This window comes from Natrix helvetica, assembly GCF_964273705.1.
Source record: "Natrix helvetica genome assembly, chromosome: 1".
NCBI classification, from domain to species: Eukaryota; Metazoa; Chordata; class Lepidosauria; order Squamata; family Natricidae; genus Natrix; species Natrix helvetica.
The window spans coordinates 76,125,976-76,152,112 of NC_138548.1; the positions used below are offsets into that span (position 1 = coordinate 76,125,976).

Genomic DNA, 26,137 nt, shown 5'->3' on the forward strand with positions numbered 1-26,137 from the left:
TATGGATATGGCAGGATAATACGATCTTGTCCTGGAGTTAAAGATAAGTATCATGGTACGGTATTAGAAATGGCTATTATGAAATGGGTAATGTTGCAAGCAAAATTCCCTTTAAATTTTGACAGATTTATCAAAAACCTCTGCTCTTCTAAGCAAACAGAATTTTCTGGGTCATGAGAATTTGAGACTATATGCCAGATATCTTTTGTAAAAAGAAGGCCTCTTGAATGGTATCGTTGAAATATTTTTATTGTGTTGCTTAAAGGGTATGATAGTCATGATATGGCATTTGATAGTATCCACACAAAATTTGTGGGTTTTAGAATGTGTAAACTTGCAAATTTTCTGAGCACATTCAGAATAATCATTACAAAAGGCAGATTTGCTTGTAGTATTTTATATCCTGTGACAATATCTTCAACACCATCAAACAACAGTATTTGCTTATCCCAGATAATTGGGAAAGACTCCTTAGATCAGGGGTGTCCAAACTTTTTGCGAGGAGGGCCAGATTTCGTGAGGTGAAAATGTGTGGGGCCGATCATTCAGCCTGACATTCTTTGAACCCTTAACACTAAATGCGAATTAACTACCGTATTTTTCGGAGTATAAGACGCACCAAGATTTTGAAGAGGCAAATTTAAAAAAAAGTTTTTGCACTCTCCCACGAAAATGGGCCTATTTTTTAAAGGGCATGAATAGCCTTTAAGAGGCTTCTAGAGTGCTCCTGGGGGCTGGGGGGGGGCAAAGTTGAGCAAAAAAATGGCCCGTTTTTTGCTCATTTATGCCCTCCACAGCCCCCAGGAGCACTCTGAAAACCTCCTAAAGGCTATGCACAGCCATTTTGGTGAAGGGGGCAGAGTTTTGGGAGGCAAAAAATGCTGTATTCAGTGTATAAGATGCACCCAGATTTTTAGCCTCTTTTTTGAGGGGAAAAAGATGCATCTTTATACTTCGAAAAATACAGTATTTTATGAAAGACTAATCAAATAACTCCAGTGGGGAGAAGAGGCTGCGGGCTGCTTGAAATTTGAAAAAGGGCCACATTTGGCCCCCGGGCCGCACTTTGGACATGCCTGCCTTAGATGGATCAAAATGCCAAATCCAGTCTAAATATCTAGCTGACTATTCAATGAACTGTAGTGGATAAGGTTTACTGGTTTTAAATTCCTAAACTTATTATAAGCGCATATTACCTGCTGGAAACTGCATTCTGATGCAGGAACAAGTTATTAAGCAATCAAAAACAAATCCTGTAAATGCGTTGACTAACAACTTTAATTCAATTTAAATGTTAAGCCAAATTTACGTTTTATTGAAGAGTAGTCCTTCAATATGCCATTAAAGACCAAGAGAAGCCTTACATTGAAAAAAAAATAAGTATTTCTTAAAACATGACATTCTAGCTGGTCAAAATATTGTAAGTTCTTACAAATGTACAGTATAAATAAAATTTGGTGGAGCACTTGGATGTCAAGACTATTGTAGAGTTTTCCATTTCAACTTCCTGTTGTCCAGATATGTTGACTTCATTTTCCAAAATACCCAGTCAGTATGAGAAACACACAATAGTTGAGAATTATGAGAGCTGAAGTCTAATTTACCCAGAAGGCACCATGCTACAAAAAAGCAGCATTATTTTATAGAATAAATTGTTATAGGTAGGCAAAATTTCATTCACAGGAAGGCTGCATCCATAGAAAGAGTTTGTTGGCTTCCCTCATATGCTCTTTCATCTATCTACAACTAAAACTTGTGTGTGTTTGATATTTTGCTTTTGGGACAACCTGACCCACCCCCCACCCCATATGGTCGCCCTTGAACCTGCCATCTTTAGAAAGCCAGTCAAGATCTGGCTCTTTTCCCAGGTTGTGGGGTCTGGATGAATGAAGTCCCAGATGGTTGAGTAGCATATTTTAATCTGGTCGCTGTGTTATAGTTTACTGTATTAGTTGTCTTTTAATGGATTAATTATTATTTTGCTTAGATTGGGTTTATGGTGATTTCACATTGAAACTAAATGCATATTATATTTTTGTTTCGTTTTTTTGTTGTTCCTTTTTTTCTTTGAGTTTAGGACCATATGGTGGCTATTTTAGTGTCATGTACCATGTTTTATCAACTGTCCCCCCCCAATGGCATTGATGCTGGCAGAATGTAAAATGATTACTAAATTAATCATCCTAGCTGATGTAACCTCCCCCACAGAGATTTATAAACACAACATCCAGATTATTTCCATTCTCTTATTTTGCCATCTGCTTTGTGAAGCTATGCAGGGCAGTGAAAGCTTAATACTGAGGCTTTTCAATACATTCTTTATTCCTTGTTGATTCCCCAATTCTCCTACCTATCATCCAGAGTCACTTCGTTTGTATTAAGTGGCCATATGAAACAAAAATCCATATTTTATGAATATTGTTTAACATGACATTTACATTTTTAACTGTTACAGTTCTTTCCAAAGTTGTATTAACTTACATGAATATAATATGAAATCCAAACTAATTTGATAAGAACCATTAAAAGGGCTCCTAAGTTGCTTACAATGCCAGGACAAAATATCTGATGTTCAATATTTTTTTTTGCCAAACACACAGACATATTAGTTTTTATCTTGCAGTGAGAAAAGCATGCTATGTCACACAAGGCTTTAGGTGATATATCCATCCAGCCTTTGGCTTCTTTTCTGAAACAAACAATGACTAGTTTCCAATAAATAATGATGGCAGGTACAAGCGCATATGCACAGGCAGCTCTATTTGCGCGAGCGGTGGGCATGAGTGTATGCTGCTTGCACAAATGGAGCTGTGCATGCGTGTGCTGCTTGTGCAAGTGGAGCTACGCATGTGTACGCCCAGCACTTGCACGGCCAGGGGGTTGGGGATCCCTGATTTATTCATTTAAACTAAAAGGTAGCATTCGCCAATAGGAAAAGTAACTCCTCTAACTCTGAATGATGTTTTATTTGTTTCATTTTGAATTTCTTGTCTCTTTATAGAGCATTTTTCTTAGGTGTCATATACTTTGTGCATATACTCATCACCACAGCAGCGGCAAATATCCTTTATGATGGATGTCCTGCAATTGCAGAGAAAGGAAATATAACAGACTCAATAAGTATAAGTATAATCTTTATTGTCATTGTACTTAAATACAACGAAATTGTACAATGCAGGTAGTCCTCAAGTTACAACCACAATTGCGCCCCAAATGTATGTTGCTAAGGGAAACATTTGTTGAGTGAGTTTGTCCCATTTTACAATTGTCCTTGCCACAGTTGTTTAGTGAATCATTGCATTTATTAAATTAGTAACATGGTTGCTAAGTGGGATTCCCCATTGACTTTGGTTGTCAGAAGGTCACAAAAGGGGATCATGCGACCCTCAGGGTACAGCAACCGTCATAAATATGAACCAATTGCCAAGTGTCTGAATTTGGATCAGGTGACCAAAGGGATGCTGCAGCGGTTGTAAGTGTGAAAAACAGTCAGGTCACTTTTTAAAGTGCCATTATACCTTTGAATTGTCACTAAATGAACTGTTGTAAGTCAAGGACTATCTGTATGGGACAGTAACACGTCAAGCATTCATTGTCCTGTGCACAAAGCAGGTGGTGAAATGAGTATGAAAATAATCTGGATGCTCCGTTTAGAGGTCTTGGGGGTGGGGTGGGCAACAAACATCCATTAGAATGTTTAATTTATTATTTTATATTGTGTCACCATTAAAGCCACGTTGGGGGAGAGTTAATACAAAATTGATAATTGTTAGATTGGGTAATGGAAAGGCATACACAGGCTAACGGTAACAACAGCTCTTTATTAACTCGTTAGCAACTATGTACAATCCAGCGAAGGTTGAATCTGACAGCAGCCCTTTTATAGGGAGCTGTCAGATCCTTTGACCAATGAGATTTAACCTCTGTTCCTGCCGTAACAGAGGACCTTGGTGGAAACCATTATAGCTGAAGCTAGTATCTAACACCCCTCCCCTCTTAGATGGAGTAATCCGACTGGTTACGTAGTCACACAGGTAGGCGGGCTTTTTGGTAGCTCTGCCTGACCTGCGCAGTTCAGTAGGAGGGGTTTCCTTGGACAGGTCGGACAGACCTGTTTGCTCCGCAGCTCCGCTTGGTGGAAGCTCCTGGAACCTTTCACAGGCTGCGGCTGGAGCTTCTAGAGCCAGTTCGCTCGGAGCTCGCTGCGGGCCTGTAACGCAACCAGATAAGTTCCCTGGTACCATTGGGCTTGAGCTGCCTGTGGATGGAGTGAGTTCTTGTTCCGTTTGGATAGGGCTTTGGCTAACTCATGCAGGAGTTACCTCTGGTTGTCTAAGAGTGGAGTTGGAGAGGCGGCCATGGAGTTGGTCAATGTTCCTTCTCCAATTCCAGCTGTCCTCGAGCTCTACAAGATAAGAGCGAGGCCCGGTGATGCCTATCACTGTGGCAGGAATCCACAGAGTTCCCCCAGTGTAGTTGTGGGCGTAAACTGAATCCCCTACACTAAGGTTGCGAATCTTGCTTATGGAGTCAGGGGGTGATGCGGCAGAATAGTTGGGGTGTAGCCAGGGACCTTAGCCAACGACCCATGAGAAGCTCGGAGGGGCTTCTCCCTATAGTGGTACTGGGTGTGATGTGCTGAATTAGCAAATAGGGGTCAACCCATGTTTGCCAATCTCCCGGGCCTATCCTAGAGAGGGCCTCTTTTGCAGATCTCACCATTCTCTCCACCTGACCATTGGAGGCCGGATGGAATGACGTGACCAGGGCATTCCTGATTCCCTGAGCTGCTAGGAAGGTCTCAAATTGCATGGCTGTAAATTGGGGCCTGTTGTCCGAGACCAGGACGTTTGGCAGACCACGCGTGGAGAAAAGTCTCCATAGCACCTTGATGACTGCTTCTGCTGTAGTGGAGGTCATCAGGACTACCTCTAGCCATTTCGAATAGGCGTCCACAACTATGAGGAAAGCTTGGCCATGAACTGGACCAGCAAAATCAATATGCATCCTAGACCACGGTGCTTGAGGTCGCTCCCACTCTTAGCGGGCACCTCTGGGGGAGCTGGTCTGGACTCCTCGCATGGTGTGCAGGTAGCCACCCATTCTTTGATCTCCCTGTCCATGTTAGGCCACCACACGTAACTCCTGGCCAAAGACTTCATCATGACAATTCCAGGATGCCCTACGTGTAAAGCCTCCAATACTGCAATGCGCAGTTTGGGTGGAACAATGACCCGGTCCCCCCACAGCAAACAGCCATTAACAGCAGTTAATTTCTCTTATGATAATACATTTTGAATTCAGACCCAACAGACCCCTTGGGCCACCCCCTCCACACCCAGTTCAAAACCTGTGGCGGGCAACATCACTAAATGAGACGGGACCAGTCTCTAAACCGTCAATATGAAAGACTGGTGTCTCAGGGATAGAGTCTGCGAGTAGTTCATCGGCGCTCTCGTTGATACCAGTCACTTCTAGCCCCAGGGCTTCGAAACAGTCAAGCCCCAGGAGGCGCTGCAGGTCACCACTGACCACCATCACTGGGAGCTGGCCGCTGAAGTTGTTGAAGTTCACCTGGAAGGTACCCTGGCCCGCAATGGGGACTCGGTTCCCCTGGTAATTGGGAAGGCAGATGTCAGGGGCGTGTAGATGCTGCTTCTTCAGGTTAGAGATAGCCTGCTTTAGTGTAGACCATGATGGTTAATGATGACCCCATGTCGATCTCCATCTCGCATGGAAAACCTCGAAGAGAACTGTGACTTTCAGCTTCTTTGACCGCCTTGTGCGGACTTGGCTGATTGAGGTGTGGTAGGTGACTCTGGTGTCGCCCTCTGAGTGCTGTGGTGGTGGCTGCCATGCCCCTTGATCGGGCCTCTGCTGGCAGTTACATCGGCTTCTTGGCTCCAGGTCATCGTGGGGTGCTTGCTTCGGCAAATCTTGGTGATGTGCCCCTTTTGCTCGCAGTGCTGGGAGATAGCGTCGTGGAAACTGCAAAACAGTCTGGCATGGTCTCCTCCGCAGCTAGCACAAGGCGGGAGACACGGTTTGAATTTGCGCACCGGCTTGGTGCGGCTACTGCGCATGCGGCAGCTGTCATCTTCTTTGCCTTCTGAGCTCTCAGCCTCTGCAGCCTTGCAATGTGAGTGTGCGCTCTTCCACGCATCCTGCAGAGTGCCCTGGCGCTGCAGTGTTTCTGCAGATTTAATGACTAACTCTGATGCCCTGGCTTCGTCCAAGGCAATTTGCAGAGTGAGGTCAGGTTTGGCGAGTAACCTCCCCTGTAAATTAATGTCCCGCACATCGCATATGATGCGGTCAAGAATAAGGTCGTCAAGATCTCGGAACTCGCAGTACGCTGTGGCCTTTCGTAGTGCCTCAACGTACTCGTTGATTGATTCACCTTCCTTCTGGTTGCGAATATTAAATTTGTGCTGGCGAACATGCTTAAATGGCTTGGGAGCGTAGTGAGTCCTCAGCATCTGCTGGAGCACAGACCAAGTGACCAATTGCAGGGGCGTTGATTCTGACAGGTCTTTGGCAGTTTCGAAAACTTCCCGTCCACAGTAACCGAGAAACATGTTCTTCTTGTGGCCTTCAGAAGGACAGCAGGGACCTGTCAGACCCTTCGACCAATGAGATTAAACCTCTGTTCCCCCCGGAACAGAGGACCTTGGTGGAAATCATTATAGCTGAAGCTAGGATCTAACAATAACATTAAAGTATAGGTTGGAGCCATGAGGTTTTTCAGAATTGCTGATCTCTAATTCCCAGGATCCCTCATTAAAAGAAGCTTCCAAAGAACCACGAGTCCTTTCCATCTCCTGTATTTTTCTGGTACTTGCAACAACAGTTAATGTCATGCACTTTTGATTAGATTAGAGCAGGGGTGTCAAACTCAAGGCCTGCAGGCCGGATTTGGCCTGTGGGGTGCTTAGATTTGGCCTGTGGGGCCGCAGTAAAGGACTGGCCCTCGGTGCCTCTGCCAGTGAAAATAGAGCTCCATTTTCTCTGGCAGAGGGCTGCAGGAGGCCGTTGTGGCTGAAAACAGACCCCAGGAGGGCAATATGCACCCTCCATTTTCGCTGGCCGAGGGCTGCAGGAGGCTGCTGTGACTGAAAATGGAGCCCAGGTGGGCCACACACAACCTCTCTGAGCTCCATTTTTGCTGCAGGAGGCTGCAGGAGGCAGCCCCAGCTAAAAACGGAGCCTCAATGAGTGACAGCAAGCTGGCCACACCAACCCAGCCCTCCCGAGGTCAAACATAATCTGATGCGGCCCTCAATGAAATCGAGTTTGACAATTTGATAATAAGCCCCTGGATTAGAGCATCAATTAAGTAGAAGTAACTAAAAATGTCTCTCATTATACGTACTAGTTAGCATATGAATGCATTGAAGTACAATAGGCATTCTATCATGCTTTCTTTGGTGCAATAAAGGAATTATTGACCAAAGTTAGAGGCCCAAAGAACACAATCAAAAGCTTCGCCATTCTCATTGAAATTATACTTAAGCATACCACACGCAAAATATCTTTTTGATAAACAGACCATGCTGACCAAAAATTAAAAAATAATAATGATGGAACCTCTGGAAATTTCTGGAAACCTCTGGAAATTTCATTTTCTGTCTAGGTAGCTTCTGTGGCTGCCACATGTTATTAGAAAGATGAAGCAGAGGAAAATTCTAAACAAACAAGTGAGCAGAAAGGCAAAAAGATGTGGAATAAAATGTGAAAATGATCTTTAGCTGGATGAAATATAGGTTATAACATGCTTCCAATAGAAGAGAATGTATGTAGCTCAAATCTGAACTGAAGAGTCCTTGGTAGTCTCTGAGCTTTGTTATCTTATGGGTGCGAAGTATTCTGAGCTTCTTTGTTTGCTTGCAAATGTTTCATCACCCAACTAGGTAATGCCAGGAATTCAAGTGAATGTGGTATTCACTGCTGTTCTTAAGGATGTACCATGTTGTTGTATGGGCCATCTGGTTTTTCCCATATCCTCAAAATTAAAACAGCCTGTTTGGATTTTTATACAGGGCACGCTGTCACCAAAAGATATGATGACAAAACCAGTAAGATTTGAGGATAACAGGCAAGTTTTTTGGGTCGGTAAGAAAAACTCTTTTTAAGACATATGACTAAAGATTCAGAAAACATTGCTTCATTTGCAGCTTAGTTATATTAGAAAGCAAATCTTCTTTGACAGATAATACAGATCCAACAGAAGAGAATATCTGGGTTGAACTCTGATATCCTTGATGTTCTCTCAAGCTTGGTAGTTTGCTTCCAGACATTTCCTCACCCAGCTATGCAACATCATCAGTGCAAATGAGCATCATGATGAGCCTTGATGATTTCATCTAGTTGGGCAATGAAATATCTGCAAGCAAACTATCAAGTTCAGGGGGCACCAATGACTCTACAGGTAATGGAGTCTTGCACTATCACACTTTGAGAGGCTAAAGTTCTGATAGGGAGCTTAGTGGTCTAATTATTTATGCCCTATCTTTCCATAAATCAAGGTTTGTATTTACTTCTTACAAGTCCCTGCTTATATCCAGTAGGATGGGTGTGTGATGTCTCAAATCAGAGGTGAGTTCTTACTGGTTGGCTGAACTGATAGGGATTTTCCAGCCTGGGTCACTGGAACCTGTCTACCACACCTCCGAACTGGTTCTCCTGTCGGGGGCAGCATTTTTTTCCCTTTTTAAAGGCCCTGCCTATGTGCAGATCTATTTTTGGGCAACTGGGCACATGCATGCACCAAACTGGCAGTAATGCCGACAGCAACCCACTCCTGCCTCAAATGGCAATAGGAAAAGAAATACATCATACTCAAACAGAAGTAAACATGCTGACATCACACTTAAGGCCCATTCTGGAGAAGTTGGGTAGAGAAAGGGATGAACCAAGAGCAAATGCTTTTGTCCTGTTTGAATTTATTGCCCCTTGGGATCCCACAAAGGCTTCTGTGAGCAGCTGTTCTGCGCCACTTTCAAATAGTCTGGCATGGTAATAAGGATAGAATAGATGGTGCCACTGCCTGGGCCTGGGGCATCAGTTAGAATAGGCTTCCCCCGGCACCATTTCCAGATGCATGGGCTTGTAGCTGCCATCAGGCTATGCTGGGAGTTGTGATCTATAATATGATTGGGTTAGGTTTAGTTGTCCATGTGAACATAAATATTATGGTGTGCAGATCATGGTTAATATTGTGCCTTAGCATTGTGAGTGACCGAGACCACAGTGGCTAGTTTAAATATAGTGGTTAAAACTAACAAAAGCTTTAAAGCAATATGTGGACGGAGGGCACGTAATGTGTAGCATTATATTTAATGTGCAGCATTATATTTTATTTCTCTCCTTCTTTGGAAAAAGCCACTCTGTACCTTCCAAATAAATAGCTATTTTTATATATCCAAAAGTAAATTACATTGCTATTTGGTTTCAACACTTCCGGACAAGCATTTATTTATGTAATAAATCAAATGTATAGGCCTCTCAACTCAGTGGTTCTGGGTAGTACACAAGATAAAAATTACCATGCAACACAAACGGAAAACAATGATAATCCAGAGATTAAAATATCAACAAATGAAGCCTTCCTGCTTAGCTTGATGCCTTTATGGTAAGGCTGTTGGCATTGTTGCTATAGTAACCCAAGATTTAGCCTTTTGATCCAAATGTATTCATGCAATTCTTGTCAGCTCTGCCCCTCCCAATTGTCTTGCATTGTGCTGTAAATCAAATTCCCTCTAGCACAAAAATCCTTAATGGTTGTACACTTTATGATCTTTTACTGCTATTTAATGTTTCCTTACAGCTCTTTTGAACACACGAGAAAAACAGGTAACTTTTTCTTTATAATTTAGGTGGGAAAATATAACATAGACAAAAGCACCTGATTTCTACAGAACTGACTACTGAAAAAAAAATCATTTTAAAACCTCAGGCAGTTCATGAAAATCTTCCTTGGAATAATAAGAATCTTGTCCTTAGACTAACTGGGGAGCTGTGTCTTTGAAATTTATTCTCTAGCAGTGACGTGCAGTCAGGTGAGGCAAGTGAGGCACAGCCTCACCACTCTCATCATGAAAAAAAAAAGTAAAAGGAAAAAGCTGAGCTAGTTGCTGCCTCACCGTGGATGACTCTGCTTAACCTCACTGGTGCTCTCCCTCCCCAAGTGTAGTGACTTCCTCCCCAGGCCCCCATTAATTTCTCTCACACACACACACAGCTGGATAAAACTATATAAAAATCTAGCCCAGCTTCACTGATTACAAGTTTGAAAAGGCAACGTGGCTCCACCTGAAATCAAACTACACTTGGGGAGGGAGAGCACAAGCGAGCACTGAGGAGACCACAGGAGGAGGCAGGAAGCCAGGCAAAGAGCCACACACTTCCCCCCAGCCTCTTTATTTTGGAAGGCTCGGCTCCCCTCCGGCTTCTCTGCCTCTCCTCTCACCCCAGCCTGCCAGCAGGAGGTGGTGGGTGGGCTTTATTGTGTTCCAGGCATTTCCCACCCAGACAGCAGGCTGCATTTGCAATTGTGGAGGTGTTTGGGAAAGGCAGCAGGGGCAGCTTCTCCAAGGCACCTGAGGACAGAACAAGAAGCAATGGGTGGAAACTAATCAAGGAGAGAAGCAACTTAGAACTGAGGAGAAATTTCCTGACAGTTAGAACAATTGATCAGTGGAACAGAAGTTGCCTCCAGAAGTTGTGAATGTCCCAACACTGGAAGTCTTTAAGAAGATGTTGGATAGCCATTTGTCTGGAACGGTATAGGGTTTCCTGCCTAGGCAGGGGGTTGGACTAGAAGACCTCCAAGGTCCCTTCCAACTCTACTATTGTATTGTATTGTATTGTATTGTATTGAATGGGGGGGGGGATGGCAGAGGAGCTGCTTTCAAGCCACTGGAAAAGATATCCAATCCAACTTTTGTTTGTGTGGGGGTTTGTTTGAGAGTGAGTGAGAGAGGGAAGGGGTAGGAGAGGTTGTCCAATCCAACTTGTGTGTGTGTGTGTGTGTGTGTTTGTGTGTGTTTGAGAGAGGGGGAGGAAGGGAGACAGGGAGGAAGGAGGGGAAGGAGAAGAAAAAGAAAAAGAAAGAAGGAGCAAAGGAGAAAAACAAATGCTGTCGCTTTAAATTGGAACTGAGCACGCATGGCTGTGGAATTCTGGGAGTTGAAGTCCACAAGTCTAAAAATATTTGAAACTCAGCACTGTGTCAGTGCCTCACCAGTCATAAACCTCACCGCACGTCACTGTTCTCTAGTGCTGCTGTGCCATCTAACCCAGCTCAATTTCTATTTTTACTTATTGATATAAAATGTAGAAATATCATTTGATTGTAAGCCACCCTTAAACAATGCAGAACCAAAACATGGTTTACTTTTTCATAAAAAATACAAAAAATAACTAAAAGAAAAAGGGGAAAAATGTGATGTTCTTTATGTCTGCAGGTGTTCAGCAGCAACATTTTAATTTAAATTATATATTTTTCCATTAGACCTCATGGCTAACCCATCAATAGGATAGCTATCCATGCTTATATTCCAAACACTGATGCAGAAAAAGAGGAGGTTAATAAGTTTCATTGTCACATTCAAACTGATGAGTGATTATGTGAGCAAGATGTGGTGCTCGTGATTGTAGACTGGAAAGCCAAATTTGAAAATTGTAAGGAGAAACTGTAATTGGACTATATTGCCCAGGAAATAAAAATGTAACAGAAAAAATACTTATAAGTTTACCACTCCAATTTTTACTTTATTGTTATCACTGTCTTAACCAAAATGATATATACACGAACATCATCAGATTGAGTACACAGAAATCAGTTTGATGTGCTGGTCCATTTTGTAAAAAGGAGAATTAGAGACCAAGTCTTGGATTGTCATTTTAAGACTAAATTGCAAATTGATAATGTAGAAATAATTGTTTTGATGGAAATCCGCATTAGAATCCCAAGAAAACACAAGTATATGCCTTCCTGACAGACATTTTTAAAAAGAAAAGAAATCCATTTTGTTGGGATAAATTGGAAGAGGTGATCTTTGCACACCAAGAAAGAAGATTTAGGCTGAAAATCTTCATAGAAAAAGTGAAGGAGCAGCTGTACAAGATTTGTATTTATCATCCTCTTAAAATAAAAAAAAGTGGAATATAAATACTTAACATGGAACATTAATACGGCCAGCAGCCCCCTCACAAAGCGAAAGAAAGTATTTCATTACTATCAAGCACGGAAATCAGGAAATGCAGGCAGTTCGGGGTTTATTGCAAGCTTAAGTTCGCTACAAGAATTTAGCAGTCAAATCACATTGGTGGTAGATAAGAGTCAATACTCTTGACTTAGATAGCTTATGGGCATGAAGGGACTCAACTGAGGACAATGTTTGACCCCTCCCTCAGGCTCAGCCTGGTCATCTACAATTACTTGAGGAAATTAAATTTGGATATAATTTGCCTTCAAGAAATACATATTAAAATAGAAGACAGAAAATATTTGGTTAATAAAAGATTAGAAGAATTTAGCTCAGCAGAACTAGAGAAATGAGGTTGCGTTATATCTAAAATCTCAGCTTAAACCTAAGCTAGTAGTATCAGATGAATATGGTAGATTTGTAGCAATAGAAATGAACTTGAATGAGATAAAAACAATGGTAGCTATCATTTATGTACCAAATGAAGACAAACCAAAATTTATTGAATATGTTATGGACCAATTAACATCTTTTGCTTATGAAAATTGGTATCTGCTTGGTGACTGGAATGAAGTAACTACACAAACTCTTCACAGAACATCAAGTAAAAGGATAAAACTCTCACAAGGTAAACTACCTCAAATCTTCTCAGGGAAACAAGGTAAGTCTTCCAAAGATCTTCAAACTCAGAAGAATGCTCCAACTTTAAATTGATACGCTAAAGGATATCAATGGACAAGTAGTAACTTATTTAAAGAAGATCAAACAAAGGTAAAATGAATATATTGAAAGCCTGTGTGTAACAGAGGTGTCAACATGCAAAATACCTTAAAAGATATATTAGTTATAGGAGATGAAGTTAGATCAACGCTCCAGGCATCACCATTATGGAGGTGTTATGTCCTAGCCTCGGAGTCGTGGCTTCATCTCCGAGGGTCGCCATTGGTTGAGACGTGTGTGTGTGTCAGAGCGGGAGAGTCTCTGTTCTCTGATTGGCTAACTTCAGGACTGCCTGCATATAAATTGCTGTCAAGCAGGAACTGTTCTTTATCTTGGGTTCTGAGTTGCTGTTGTGTTAGCTGTTTAATAAAGCCGTGTTAGTCAGGCCTTGCCTCACCTCAGTCATTGCCACCCATCGAATATAATAGGAAGCTACAGGAACTGATGGAATATCTACAGAAATATGGCAAGCAATAGAATAAAAATCAGAAACAAGACTTAATTTCTCCTCCTGTTTAGGCTACCTGGCTAGATGATTCAGAAAGATAATTTCATCAATTCACAAGTACATGTAGAATCTTTGGAGAAGACTCCTCTCTTTCACCATTTCTCTCTCTCTCTCTCTCTCTCTCTCTCTCTCTCTCTCTCTCTCTCTGTCCATTTATAGCTGTCTGTCAAGTATAATGGGATTAATTATCTGCAGCTCTCTTTTCTGTACAACTCTTTGTCTTCTTCATCCTCTTGAACAGATCTTTGTAAGAGTCTCATCTGTCAGAGTGGCTTTTGCTTTCATTCTTGATCTGGGGGAGGGGAGAATCAAACCTAAAGTTTATTTCACCTTTGAGCTACATTAAACTAGCAAAATTCTTCTTCAGTTCTTGTAGTTCTGTGCCTAAATCTGTCCACCGGTGAACCAGGTCCCAGTAGAGATAGCTTTAGTTCACAGATCTCAAAGAGATTTTCAATTTCTCTCTCCTGCTTCCTTCCTGCCCATTGTGCCTCTTTACATTTCCATTTGAAGCTGCGCACAGTACAGTCTCTCCCTGTGGCAGGAGCAAAGCCAAGGTACTTGAGCAAGCACAATAGAGTAGTGCTTCATGACTGTTAATTTTGTTCAGCCCTGATTCTTGGTCCTCAGGGCAGCTTCATTTCTTTTCTAGCAGTTTTTTTTTGTTAGAAACAGTGACTGAGGAAGCCATGTGGTTCTTCATGTCTTAAAATGTTGCTTCTAATATTAATGCAATGTGTTTACATAACCAACTGTTTATAGAGGTTGCTGAACTTCAAGTCCCACCATCCCCAGCCAACATAAGAGATTCTAGCATAATATTTCAGTAAGATTTGGTTAGCCAGGGGGTTACTTATTTGAGATTTAGAAGAAAAGCAGTGAAAGCTTCCCCTCCCCTCATTCTATAGAATCACGAAGCTTTTTTAGTTCAGAGATTTTTGCTATATTGTGCTTGAGGGGTTGTGATCTTGGAATACATGAATAAATGAGGCTCTCTTATCAGACTTATTCAGATAATTAGGTACTTCTTATTCATGGCAGGGTTCACATATTATGCTAAGCCAAACCCCAGCCACATTATGTGTGATTAGCGCACATGCGAGAACCCAATTAGTATTATCTTGCTCTCAACAGGTTTCCCATCTTGCTTTGTTCCACTGTCCCAAACTCTGAAAGGAAAAGGCTATAATTGAACTTGGGCTTTGTAAAATTCAAAGCATCAGTTTTGCTAGCAGGCCATATACAGTAAGTAGTGTGCTCCCTATAAACGAGAACTGATTGGAATCAATGTGAAATAGAGACTCAACTCAGTTGTCAGCATTCTAAATACCATGCATGAAATCAATCAGAGACCAAGGAAGAATCATCCTTAAAGTTCCAATTTAATCATACAGGCATGTTAGCACGTCTGTGGAAATTCCAGGAAGAAAATTCCACCCAGTTGAAAGTTCATGATCTTATCACACCCATAATCCATCACATGGTCCAATCCTCAACTTCCACGCTGGCATCTACACCCCTCTGCTTCCGGTCAGGTGTCAAGGTGCGGAGACAAAAGATGACCTTGAGCTTCTAGAAAGAATGACAACAAAACATTCCACAATTCTACTCCTTTCTATTCCCCCCTCCCAACTACTACACTAATGAAACAGCATAGGGAAATAATAGAAAGTGTGGCAGGCCAAAGATCCTAAAAGGAACATAACTACAGGCCTGACATCAGTTATGTGGTTTCACAACATTGAAGATCATCTGAAATGATTCATAAATTTGCTTAATACACAATTCCCATACTTGATGTATTTCTGATAGCAGGATGCTGATAGGACAGTAGTTGAAAATGTTGCAAAACAGAACGTATTTCTATATTTTCAAAACCAAGAGTTTGGCTTTAGTTTTTCCAAAGAGTAATGCATTGCTATGTGTAACATGTTATCTTGCAATCAAAATTCAACGGAGTGTATAAATACACCGTGCCAATCATCTCAGATGTCATTCACAATATTTGGTTTCTCTTTAGATCATATACATCTTTTCCCCCCTTTTACAATACAGTGTTTGAAAAAAATAATGGCAAATTGATAGGCAATGGCAAGCTGATGTTTAATTTTGTGAAAATGTAAGTGTATAGAGGAAGAGAAATGGTGGGATATTTATTTGTATCAATAAGGTAAAGGTTCCCCTCGCACATATGTGCTAGTTGTTCCCGACTCTAGGGGCGGTGCTCTTCTCCATTTCAAAGCCGAAGAGCCAGCGCTGTCCAAAGACGTCTCCATGGTCATGTGACTGGCATGACTAAACGCCGAAGGTGCACGGAATGCTGTTACCTTCCCACAAAAGGTGGTTCCTATTTTTCTACTTGCATGCTTTCAAATTGCTAGGTTGGCAGAAGCTGGGACAAGTAATGGGAGCTCACTCCGTTACGCAGCAGTAGGGATTCGAACTGCCAAACTGTTGACTTTTCTGATTGACAAGCTCAGCATCCTAGCCACTGAGCTACCGCGTCCCTATTTGTATCAATAGGAGTGTTATGTTGGATGCATTCTAATTATTGACATTACTGTTAGAATTGGTTTTTTTTTTGTTATGTAACTAGCACAGATTTAATCTCTTATAGAGATGTACTCAGGTCATTGCTATGTAGCTCTCCCTATGCAGCATTAGTTACATAATGCTGCATGGGAAGAACCTACACAGCTATGCTTCGAGTACATTAAATTGATGTTAAATAATTCAATGTTACTCTTTATTTAAAGCTGCCATTGAGTTGTCAATTTCTTTCAGACACAAATGTTAAGAATGGAAATGCCGCAACCCAGGTCTATACATGATGCTTGGTTTTTCATCTGCTCTCTGGGGCTAGGCCAGGGGTCTCCAACCTTGGGAACTTTAAGACTTGTGGATTTCAACTCCCAGAATTCCTCAGCCAGCAAAGCAAAAAAGTTGAAGTCCACAAGTCTTAAAGTTGCCAAGGTTGGAGAACCCTGCTTAGGTGATTGGCAGATTCACTTGAGAACTACAACAGTTGTAGAAAGAATTCAAACCAAGAAGTGTCTGATATGGCCTGAAAATTAAATGCAAGGAAAGTCTCCCAAATGATCATAGTGCTGTTCATATTTTACAAGCCAACTCCAATCATAATTCATCATCCATTTGGACTGTGTATCAGTAGGTTTTCTCACACACTTCCCCTCCTTATAAAGTTATCTAATCCTTCTTCCACTGATTAGTTCAGTTATCTGTTTGGTGATTCCATGGTTTAGCTGAAATGTTCAGATAAGGACTATGGGGATTCTACAACTATATTTCTATTGTGTGTGGTCACATATGAAACTCTTGATACAAACACCACATATGTACAGAATTGGAAGGGCACTGGAATTCAACACTAGATGCAAAATAATACCAGACAGACAGAAAGTTTTTTTTATATCCACCACTGTATTCTTTGTCCTAAGCAATTATTTTGAACCTCATCCACTACATTTCACAGAACATTGGCTTACAAAAGTGCTATTTCTGAGCATTTCACCAAAGCAATTGCAAACCATAAAAGTGGTCAGAAGTACAGTAACGTAAGAGGGAAGGGGAGGGGGAAAGGGTCTAAAGGCACCCATGCTTATCTAAATATTCAAAATCATGGTTTGATAACCAGTCTGAATGAGTTTTCTAACTGGGGTGTTCAGATGAAATGCTGAATTCTGCAGGGACTTTAGCACAGAGAAAGGCAATGCAAGGCTGAAAACACTACGTATACACATTCCATTGAGTGCACTACAACTTCATAACTCTTTGCTCATCCTATTTCATGGCTCACCACCAGTCCTCTTTCAGGATGACAGAAGCCCTCAGTAATTTGTTTTGGTCATCCTTAAAGATGCTTCAGCCAATCAACAGCAATAGTAGCATTGTTCAGTTGTCTCAAGAAATATATTTAACTGTCTTCCTGGTATAGACACCGAAATTGTTTTATAAAATATAGTGTTGGAAGAAATGTCCATCTGGGTTCAGTTCCAAGTAGGGAAAAGACACTGGATTCATGGAAGTTGCTTGGAAAGAAGGTTTGTTGATGAACAGGATCATATGGCTTGAGATCCTGGGCAAAAAGGGCAGAGATGCTGAGGGTACCTGGGTTTTATGCCCTCTGTTGGGCTTTGAATTTGAGCTTGTATTCTGATTGGTTGTCACGCTCCCATGGGGCCATGCAACTGTGTAGGTTGTCTTTTGAGTCCCAAGCTTGGTTGACTCTTGCTGGGTGGTGATGTAATGAAAGGGCTTTGGGCAATTCCTACTATGGCTCTGCAGAAAGAGGTAGATCTTTGTTATGTAGACTAGAGTGGCCCAGGCCTTGACAAAGATGGGGAGAGATGAGTCTCTGTCTCCTTTTAGGGCAAATATTCTGCCCTTTTAGTATTTCCTAAAATATCTCATTTCCCTAGGAGATGGGTGGGTGCACTGCTAACTTCCTACAATCGTATTATGCAACACCAGCTATAATCATGAAAATATCTTTAGCAACCTACTGGACATATCTAAGATGAAATCAAAAGAAAAGTACTTCCTCTGCTGACTTCTTGTCCATTAATGATCGTGTTATTTGTCTTTGATGAGAAGGAAAAGCTTGTTATTAATTACCGTAGTAACAACTAGAATCTATGCATTATTATTGGATTCCGCTAGAGGGAGCAAATGTTCCTTAGTTACATTTGACTTAGCCTTCTTCTATCTTCCTAGGTAACTGCTAACAAATTTTGGGAAACTTCAGTATCCTTGCCTTTTCCCCCAGAGTTGTCCATCCTTATATCTCATCAGGTTTCTTCCATTTGGAAAAAAAAAGGCTAATGGAAAGTGAGAAAGACCTTTTAAGGGAATGCCCTTCTCTTACATCAATTGGAGGAAATATCTATCCAGGCTTTAGGCTAATATAAGGTATGAGAGTGAAGGTTTGTTCTCCGAACATTTGGAAACCAACCCACAAGCTCAGAGAATGAACCTTCACCCTCATCCTACACCCAAGCTACAGATATTCGCCCCTATTGCTAATGTAACGTATGATTAGTGGTACTTCAATTGGCTGTTACCAACAGATCGGTTTAATAGCCAGTGCCTGATCCGAGTTCAGCAGTTTGTTGGTTTGTGTGTAATGAAGGAAAGGCCCACAGGGAGAAACATCCAAATTTTAGGCATGAAATAATTAAAAAAAAAGTTGCACCACTGGTTTCCAAAAAGCAGCTTTGGGAAAGCTACAGGAATGGGATTCTACTGGTTCTGACCAGTTCAGGAGAACCGGTAGCTGCGACTATCAGCTGGGAACGAACCGGTACACTCCAACTTTCAGCTGGGCCCGCTTGCCCGCCCGTGAGCTATACTCACCTATATTCCCTTTTCCGAAGCCCAGCTGATAGGCGTGGTAGAGTGGACTGCCACGCTTCAGCTGTTTTCCTCCTGCGGAAGGTGATTTCTCTGTAAACTGCACATGCGCGCGCAGCACACATCAGGCGCGTCTCTGTAAACTGCGAAGCATGTGCAAAGCGAACTGGTTGTTAAACCGGTAGGATCACACTCCTGGCTACATAGTTATCCTATCATTTTAAATAGTTCTAAAATATCATGTCGACTTGGTTTGTCCAATACATCTGAACAGAACAGTTAAAGATTTAGTAATCTGTCTGTTTTCAGCTTTGGATCATATTCTAAACATTCTAAAGTACCCAACGGTATTTTATTTTAACCAGAGGAACTTGTGGCAGATGAATCTGGAATAAAATACAGTAAAGGATCAACTGAAAATTAATCTCCATTTTGGCAATTTGCAAAGAGTGGGATACCGAGATAGAAATCTAGAGCAGCTTAGCAGACTTATTTATGCACCTTCCTTCTTTTTATGGATTTTTCTTTTCAGCCCTCCCAGATTCACAGCATCTGTGACTTACTCCAATACAGAAAAAGAATTTGGGGGGTGGGTGAGGAACTGAGCTGTTTCTTCATCTGCCCATGATGGTTCTGATCCTTGTCAGGCGTCTAGAATTATTTTAAACGCTAACAGTTGGTGGTTGTTATTGTCAAAAAAAAAAACCCTGGGATACCAGCAGAAAATGTTTGTTTCCCATTTAATTAGGACAGCCCTGGGGGTTTTTTTCACCCCAAATATCTGTCTGCCAACAGATCAATAGATAATTTTCTTACTTGGAAGTAGCACAACTAACTGTGGGGGAATGGGGATGTTATTAACCTCCTTTTCTCCTGTTCTGCTCTGTTTTCCACTCCTCTCTCCATTCTTGGGAGTGATTACTGCTATATAGTACAATACAATACAATAGCAGAGTTGGAAGGGACCTTGGAGGTCTTCTAGTCCAACCCCCTGCCTAGGCAGGAAACCCTATACCACTTCAGACAAATGGCTATCCAACCTCTTCTTAAAGACTTCCAGTGTTGGGGCATTCACAACTTCTGGAGGCAAGCTGTTCCACTGATTAATTGTTCTAACTGTCAGGAAGTTTCTCCTCAGTTCTAAGTTGCTTCTCTCCTTGATTAGTTTCCACCCATTGCTTCTTGTTCTACCCTCGGGTGCCTTGGAGAATAGTTTGACTCCCTCTTCTTTGTGGCAACCCCTGAGATATTGGAATACTGCTGTCATGTCTCCCCTAGTCCTTCTTTCTCTTAAGTTAAACATACCCAGTTCCTGCAACCGTTCTTCATATGTTTTAGTCTCCAGTCCCCTAATTATCTTTGTTGCTCTTCTCTGCACTCTTTCTAGAGTCTCCACATCTTTTCTACATCGTGGTTACCAAAACTGAATGCAGTATTCCAAGTGTGGCCTTACCAAAGCATTATAAAGTGGTATTAACACTTCATGTGATCTTGATTCTATCCCTCTGTTGATGCAGCCTAGAACTGTGTTGGCTTTTTTGGCAGCTGCTGCACACTGCTGGCTCATATCTAAATGATTATCCACTAGGACTCCAAGATCCCTTTCACAGTTACTACTGTTGAGCAAGGTACCACCTACTGTACCTGTGCATTTCGTTTTTGTTGCCTAAATGTAGAACCTTACTCTTTTCACCATTGAATTTTATTTTATTAGATAGTGCCCAATGTTCAAGTTCTTAAATCAAATCAGCTCAGAAGCTCGCTAAACCACCACATCTTTTGGGGACATTGCTCTTGCTACTAAACTTTCCGAGAAATATCTAGGATGGTCCTTGAGGGTTATGCTATGAAACGTATCAGAGGAGCAGGGCAGGGGGCTCACAAGCATCTAAGCAAGACAGAAGTGGGCATGTTCTCTCCATGTGAAGGGAAGGATCAGAAATAAAGGTGATTTTGTGGAGTTGCCAGCTGCCCGATTGTAGCAGGTATTATGGAAGCATCAGAGGAGAAGTCCCCAAAAGCAAATATGATATTTTCTCTACTTGTGATAGGCATTATATTTGCCGATACCACAATTTTCAGCCCTAGAAATTTCCTTCTACACAGAGGAAATAGGAAGCATAGCATAATATGTTAGAAGCATGATGACTTAGCCACCAAACAACAGTGAATACGGAAAACAGATTAACAGAGTTGGAAGGGACCTTGTAGGTCATCTAGTCCAACCCTCTCCCACTCAAGCAGGAGACCATGCACCATTTCTGACAAATAGCAGTCCAATCTCTTCTTGAAAGTCTCAAGCTCCCACAACTTCCAAAGGCAAGCTGTTCCATTGGTTGATTGTTCTCACTGTCACAAAGTTCCTCCTTGTTTTTAGGATGAATTTCTCCTTGGTCAGTTTCCATCCATTATTTCTTGTCCGGCCTTTCCGGTGCTTTGGAAAATAGCTTGACCCCCTCCCCTCCTCTCTATGGCAGCCTTTCAAATATTGGAACACTGTTATTATGTCTCCCCTGGTCCTTCTCTTCACTAGACTAGCCATGCCCAGTTCCAGTTCCACTTGACAACTGTGGCAGGAAAGGTTGTAAAGCAAAGTTAATTTTAACCATCATTGGCCTCCAATGAGAAATCTGAAAAAAAGCAAGTTGTAGTATCTTTCCCTTTATAGATGATTTACTTCTTAGGCTCATCACCTTATGTATTTGTTTCATATACTATATGTATTTCTCCTTGGTATTAAAGGACTGGCTGGGCATTTTGTAAAACCATGGATTTTGATAAAGGAAGTTGAGAGGAAAGCAGAGTCAGTTAGTATGACAGGAATCGACAGCCAAGGAGTTATAGCAAGCTACATGGAACCTTCTGATTGAGAATAATGATCCGATCACGAAGCTCTACAATGAAAACTGTTCCATTCACTTCCTCATGAAATTCCACTGCTATCATACTTCTGCATCTAGACAAATCAATTTGGCTTTTGCTGAATGAAATGACAAGCTGAGCCTAGACCTACCCTGACAATAGGGTGGGTGAGGCTCACTTTTTGTTGACCAAGGAAGAATCCTGATGCGACTCCATGATTTGATAGATGGTTTCCCGGAAATGATGGTCCTGGCTTAGCCTCTGGGCAGCTTGCTTCAGCTCTTCTACGTTTTCTGCTTCTGAGTACATGAATGATTGTGATTGCCGCACTGAAAAAAAAATGGTATACAACAGTAGGAAACTTTACTTATTTGTAATCCTTACAGTGACAAAGACTTGTGGCATAAAGATGCACTCATCATTCCTCTTATTTATGTTTTGTGGTTGATGGACATTTTGCACTATGGGGTAGTGCAAAAACAGTGGGGTAGGTCTGTGAAAACCAGGCCTGGGAATTAGGAAAGACCAATATTGTGGGAACAAGGGATAACACTAGGGTTATCAAACAGCTTAAGTAAGTAGGTGCCAATCAAAGAGGAAAAAAGATGGCAGTCAACAAAACACTGATTAATAACATAACGGAGCTATCACAATATACCAAGTGTGCCTTTCGCAATTAGATCTCCTCTAGATGTGTTGGATTGTAACTCAGAATTTCTAGCAGCCAGGCAAGCTGTAGCCATATATGGGATTGATTTTGCCCTCAGAGATCAGCTTCATATTAAACCAGCCATAGATTTAGAGCTTTAATTAATGTGGAAAAACTTGTCAATCAATGAGTGCCTTTTTCTTACCTCAAGGTTATTATTATGGAATCAAAGGTGATCTCAGTTTTTGCAGAAAGGTGACTACAATTATGTCCTTTTTACAAGATAATTAAAAAAAATCACAAACCCTGAATTATCTATAAACTATAAGAACAGGGATAAGTAGTACTTACAACTATTCCATGAATTGCTGCATCTCTTACGACGAAATCGGCAGCTTTTTATCCTGCGAGTGGCAGCCTTCTGAAGGTACACAGAATTTTTCATAATTACTGGCATCTTGGCTTCTAATTCAGCATTCCGGATACATTCTTCAAAGAATTCTACAGGATGATCAGAGACAGGGGAAATGGAATAAATCCTAGTCTTAGACCATTGTCCCTCAATCTAGCACTCCATGCTTCTGTGACTTCCTAGAATTATAAATGACCATATTGACAGGAAGATTATGGGATTTCAAGACCACCTTATTTAGAGCAGCAGTCACCAGCTGGTGATTTGTGAGAAAATTTTGGTGGTCCGCAGAAAAATCTTTGCATTTTTTATATTGCACTAAATCAGGGATCCTCAAACTATGGCCCCTGGGCCAGATATAGTCTGCCGAAGCAATTACTCCCATTTGCTGACGGAATGGAGTTCTTCAGGCACTTAGCTTGGCTGCCTTTTTAGTAGCTCCAGCCCTTCCCTCTCTCCCTCCCTGGGAGTCCAGGCGCTTCAGTAAGCGGTGTGCGAAACTTCAGCTGGGCTCTTTGAAAGACAGAGTTTGCAGGGGGCCAATCAGGCACCCGGCCTGGCTACAAGACAAACATTCATTCTTGACCATATTTGAGATTACTAGCTGCAATGGACAGTCAACCTAGGGTTGACCCTAGGTGCTTCTCTCTGCTAACAGGTGGCCAACCTAAGTGCCTGAAGGACTCCATCCCGTCACTAATTCATATTAGTGGTCCATAGGATTTAAAATTATGAATTTAATGGTCCCTGAGGTCTGAAAGAAGAAATCATGCTACTTTAGGTAAATAATTTCATCACCCTAAGAATGAAAACGCAGGCAAGTAAAAATGACTCTTGGGGGCAAATCAAACATGGTATATTGGCTGTGGCTTTATATCTTGGCTCCAATAAAAGGTTGGATTTTCCATTCCTGCCCGCTTCAATTCTAATTGCACACATTAGCCAATGTGGTCAGCAGCTTCTGCTTGATTTTTCAAAATATAAAGTCCTCCTTCGATTTCACTGCTGGCAAAATTATGGACACCTTTATATAGTTTCCTTAGGAGCAATGTTTTCTTGTGGAATTAAGTATGGTTTAGTCTAGTGCAGTGGTTCCCAACCTTTTTTTGTCCATGCCCCAACTAAGCATCTCTAAAATCTCCCCCCCCCCGACATATAATTCTTACTTTACTCAAAAAGTGAACTCTACTCATGTGGAGGAAGCCTAAAATTAACTTGGTTTAAACAAGGTTCAAATTGCCCCCCTATGGGGCCTGGGTCCCACTTTGAGAACCACTGGTTTAGTGTTTCTAAACCTCAGAAACTTTTAACATACACTATATTGCCAAAAGTATTTGCTCACCTGCCTTTACTCGCATATGAACTTACTGTAAGTGACATCCCATTCCTAATCCATAGGGTTCAATATGACGTCGGTCCACCCTTTGCAGCTATAACAGTTTAAACTCTTCTGGGAAGGCTGTCCACAAGGTTTAGGAGTGTGTTTAGGGGAATTTTTGACCATTCTTCCAGAAGCGCATTTGTGAGGTCACACACTGATGTTGGACGAGTTTACGTGGCCTACCACTTCGTGGCTGAGTTGCTGTCGTTCCCAAACACTTCCACGTTCTTATAATACAGCTGACAGTTGACTGTGGAATATTTAGGAGGGAGGAAATTTCACAACTGGATTTGTTGCACAGGTGGCATCCTATCACAGTTCCACGCTGGAATTCACTGAGCTCCTGAGAGCGACCCATTCTTTCACAAACGTTTGTAAAAACAGCCTGCATGCCTAGGTACTTGATTTTATACACCTGTGGCCATGGAAGTGATTGGAACACCTGATTCTGGTTATTTGGATGGGCGAGCGAATGCTTTTGGCAATGTAGTGTATATGGAATTCAGCTCACAGAATTCTTCAGCCAACATGCTCAGGGAAAGGATTCTGGAAGATGAAATCCACACCTCTTAAAGCTGCTGAGATTGAGAATCACTGGTCTAGTCCATAGCTGTGGGATTCCCTTGTGGTCTCTGATTTAAGTACTGTTTGCTTAGCTTCTCAACCCAGCTGTCACCTGCTGAGGTTGCATTTAAAAAAAGCAGGGAGATGAAATACAAGGATACATTTCATGCTTTTTAAAATTTGACCTTCCTTCAGGAAGTTCACCCATGATGATTTTTTTCCTTCCTAGACTTGGTTAGCTTAGATTTTTAGAGTGCCAAAAGTGCTACTGCAACACTCCTGAGGACTGTTTAGCAGATTCACAACTCACGATTATGCAAGGATTCACTGGCTAATGCTTCCAGCTGGAGGCACCTGCAAGGTGATACTTCTTTTGAAGTGGTAGTTTTATGGTAGAAGCTACTTAGCAGCCATGGGGAAGGTCCACTTACTTTTCAGGTTGCTGACGTCAGCTTTCATTTTTTCCTCCTTCTCTTTGTTGCGATGCTTGCAGTTTAAGCCTTGTTCAAGGCTCTGCAGGGCCTCTTCAGCCTCCTGCAAGCGTTTCTCCAGGTCCATACGCACCTTTACTTCTGCCTGAGCCAGGAGGAAAGGAGGCGATCCCCAAAAAAACCCAGAAAAGAAATGCAACAGCAAATTGCAAACAGAAGCAAGAAGTGTGTGTGTGTGTGTGTGTGTGTGTGTGTGTGTGTATTTTAAACAATTGGTACGCTGCTTGGGGGTAGCTCCAGTTCCCTTCTCTTGATGTTATTTTATTTTGTGTCATTCAGCAGTAGAAGAAGGGCAAGTGAGATTGTTGGCTGACTCTATAACACAGATTGGGTCATCTTTCCTTTTTTTTTTTGTCTAGAGCGGGGGTGTTAAACTAGATTTCATTGAGGGCTGCCTCAGGGTTGTGTTTGACCTTGGGATGGGGGGTGGGTTGGGGTAGGTGTGGCCAGAGTGGGCATGGCCAGCTCAACGTTACTCGTGTGATCAAATGCCACTTTTGCTAATAGTTTGTTTTGCTGGCACTTTGCCAGTGAAAATAGAGCTGCACGTGGTCCTCATGAGCTCCGTTTTTGGCTGCGATGGCTCCTGCAGCCTTCTGCCAGGAAAAAAAATGGAGCCTGTGAGGCCCGCACACAGCCCTCACAAGCTCCGTTTTCACTAGCAAAGGCACCATGGGCTGGTCCTTCACTATTTCCAGGGTAGCATCCCACACGCCATATCCAGCCTGTGAGCCTTGAGTTTGACACCCGTTGTCTAGAAGGACAAACCAAAAATTGTTTTGGTGAGATAGAGTTTAATGAAAGGATGAACTAATAAGTCTTTCATGTGGACAAATTCAGGGTCTTTCCCTTTTTTTTAACCAAAAATATGTGCCTAAAGGTAGCGTGGAGTCACTGTTCATCTCCCTTAAGTCTGTTTCATGTAGACATTACATGACAGGAGACTGAAATTCATTAATGAAGCCATAAGG

The 26,137-nt window shown here is 41.9% G+C and overlaps 1 protein-coding gene across 3 annotated transcripts in view; it reads right to left on the reverse strand.

The window, feature by feature from the left end:
• Positions 1-26,137, reverse strand: part of PLEKHD1 (pleckstrin homology and coiled-coil domain containing D1) — a 283,969-nt gene that overhangs the window by 228,627 nt on the left and 29,205 nt on the right. Inside the window, exons 11-13 of one of the 3 annotated variants that reach the window (XR_014174043.1) lie at positions 25,107-25,251; positions 22,670-22,819; positions 20,487-21,998 (exon numbers count right to left, since the gene is read on the reverse strand). Coding sequence is in view for 2 of the 3 variants with exons in the window: in XM_081937756.1 (XP_081793882.1) it covers positions 21,844-21,998; positions 22,670-22,819; positions 25,107-25,251 (450 nt within the window). In the remaining variant the exon portion in view is untranslated. Of the gene's footprint in view, positions 1-14,898; positions 15,010-20,426; positions 21,999-22,669; positions 22,820-25,106; positions 25,252-26,137 lie in introns of those variants that run through there. The other 2 variants (XM_081937757.1, XM_081937756.1) reach the window with 2 other exon arrangements.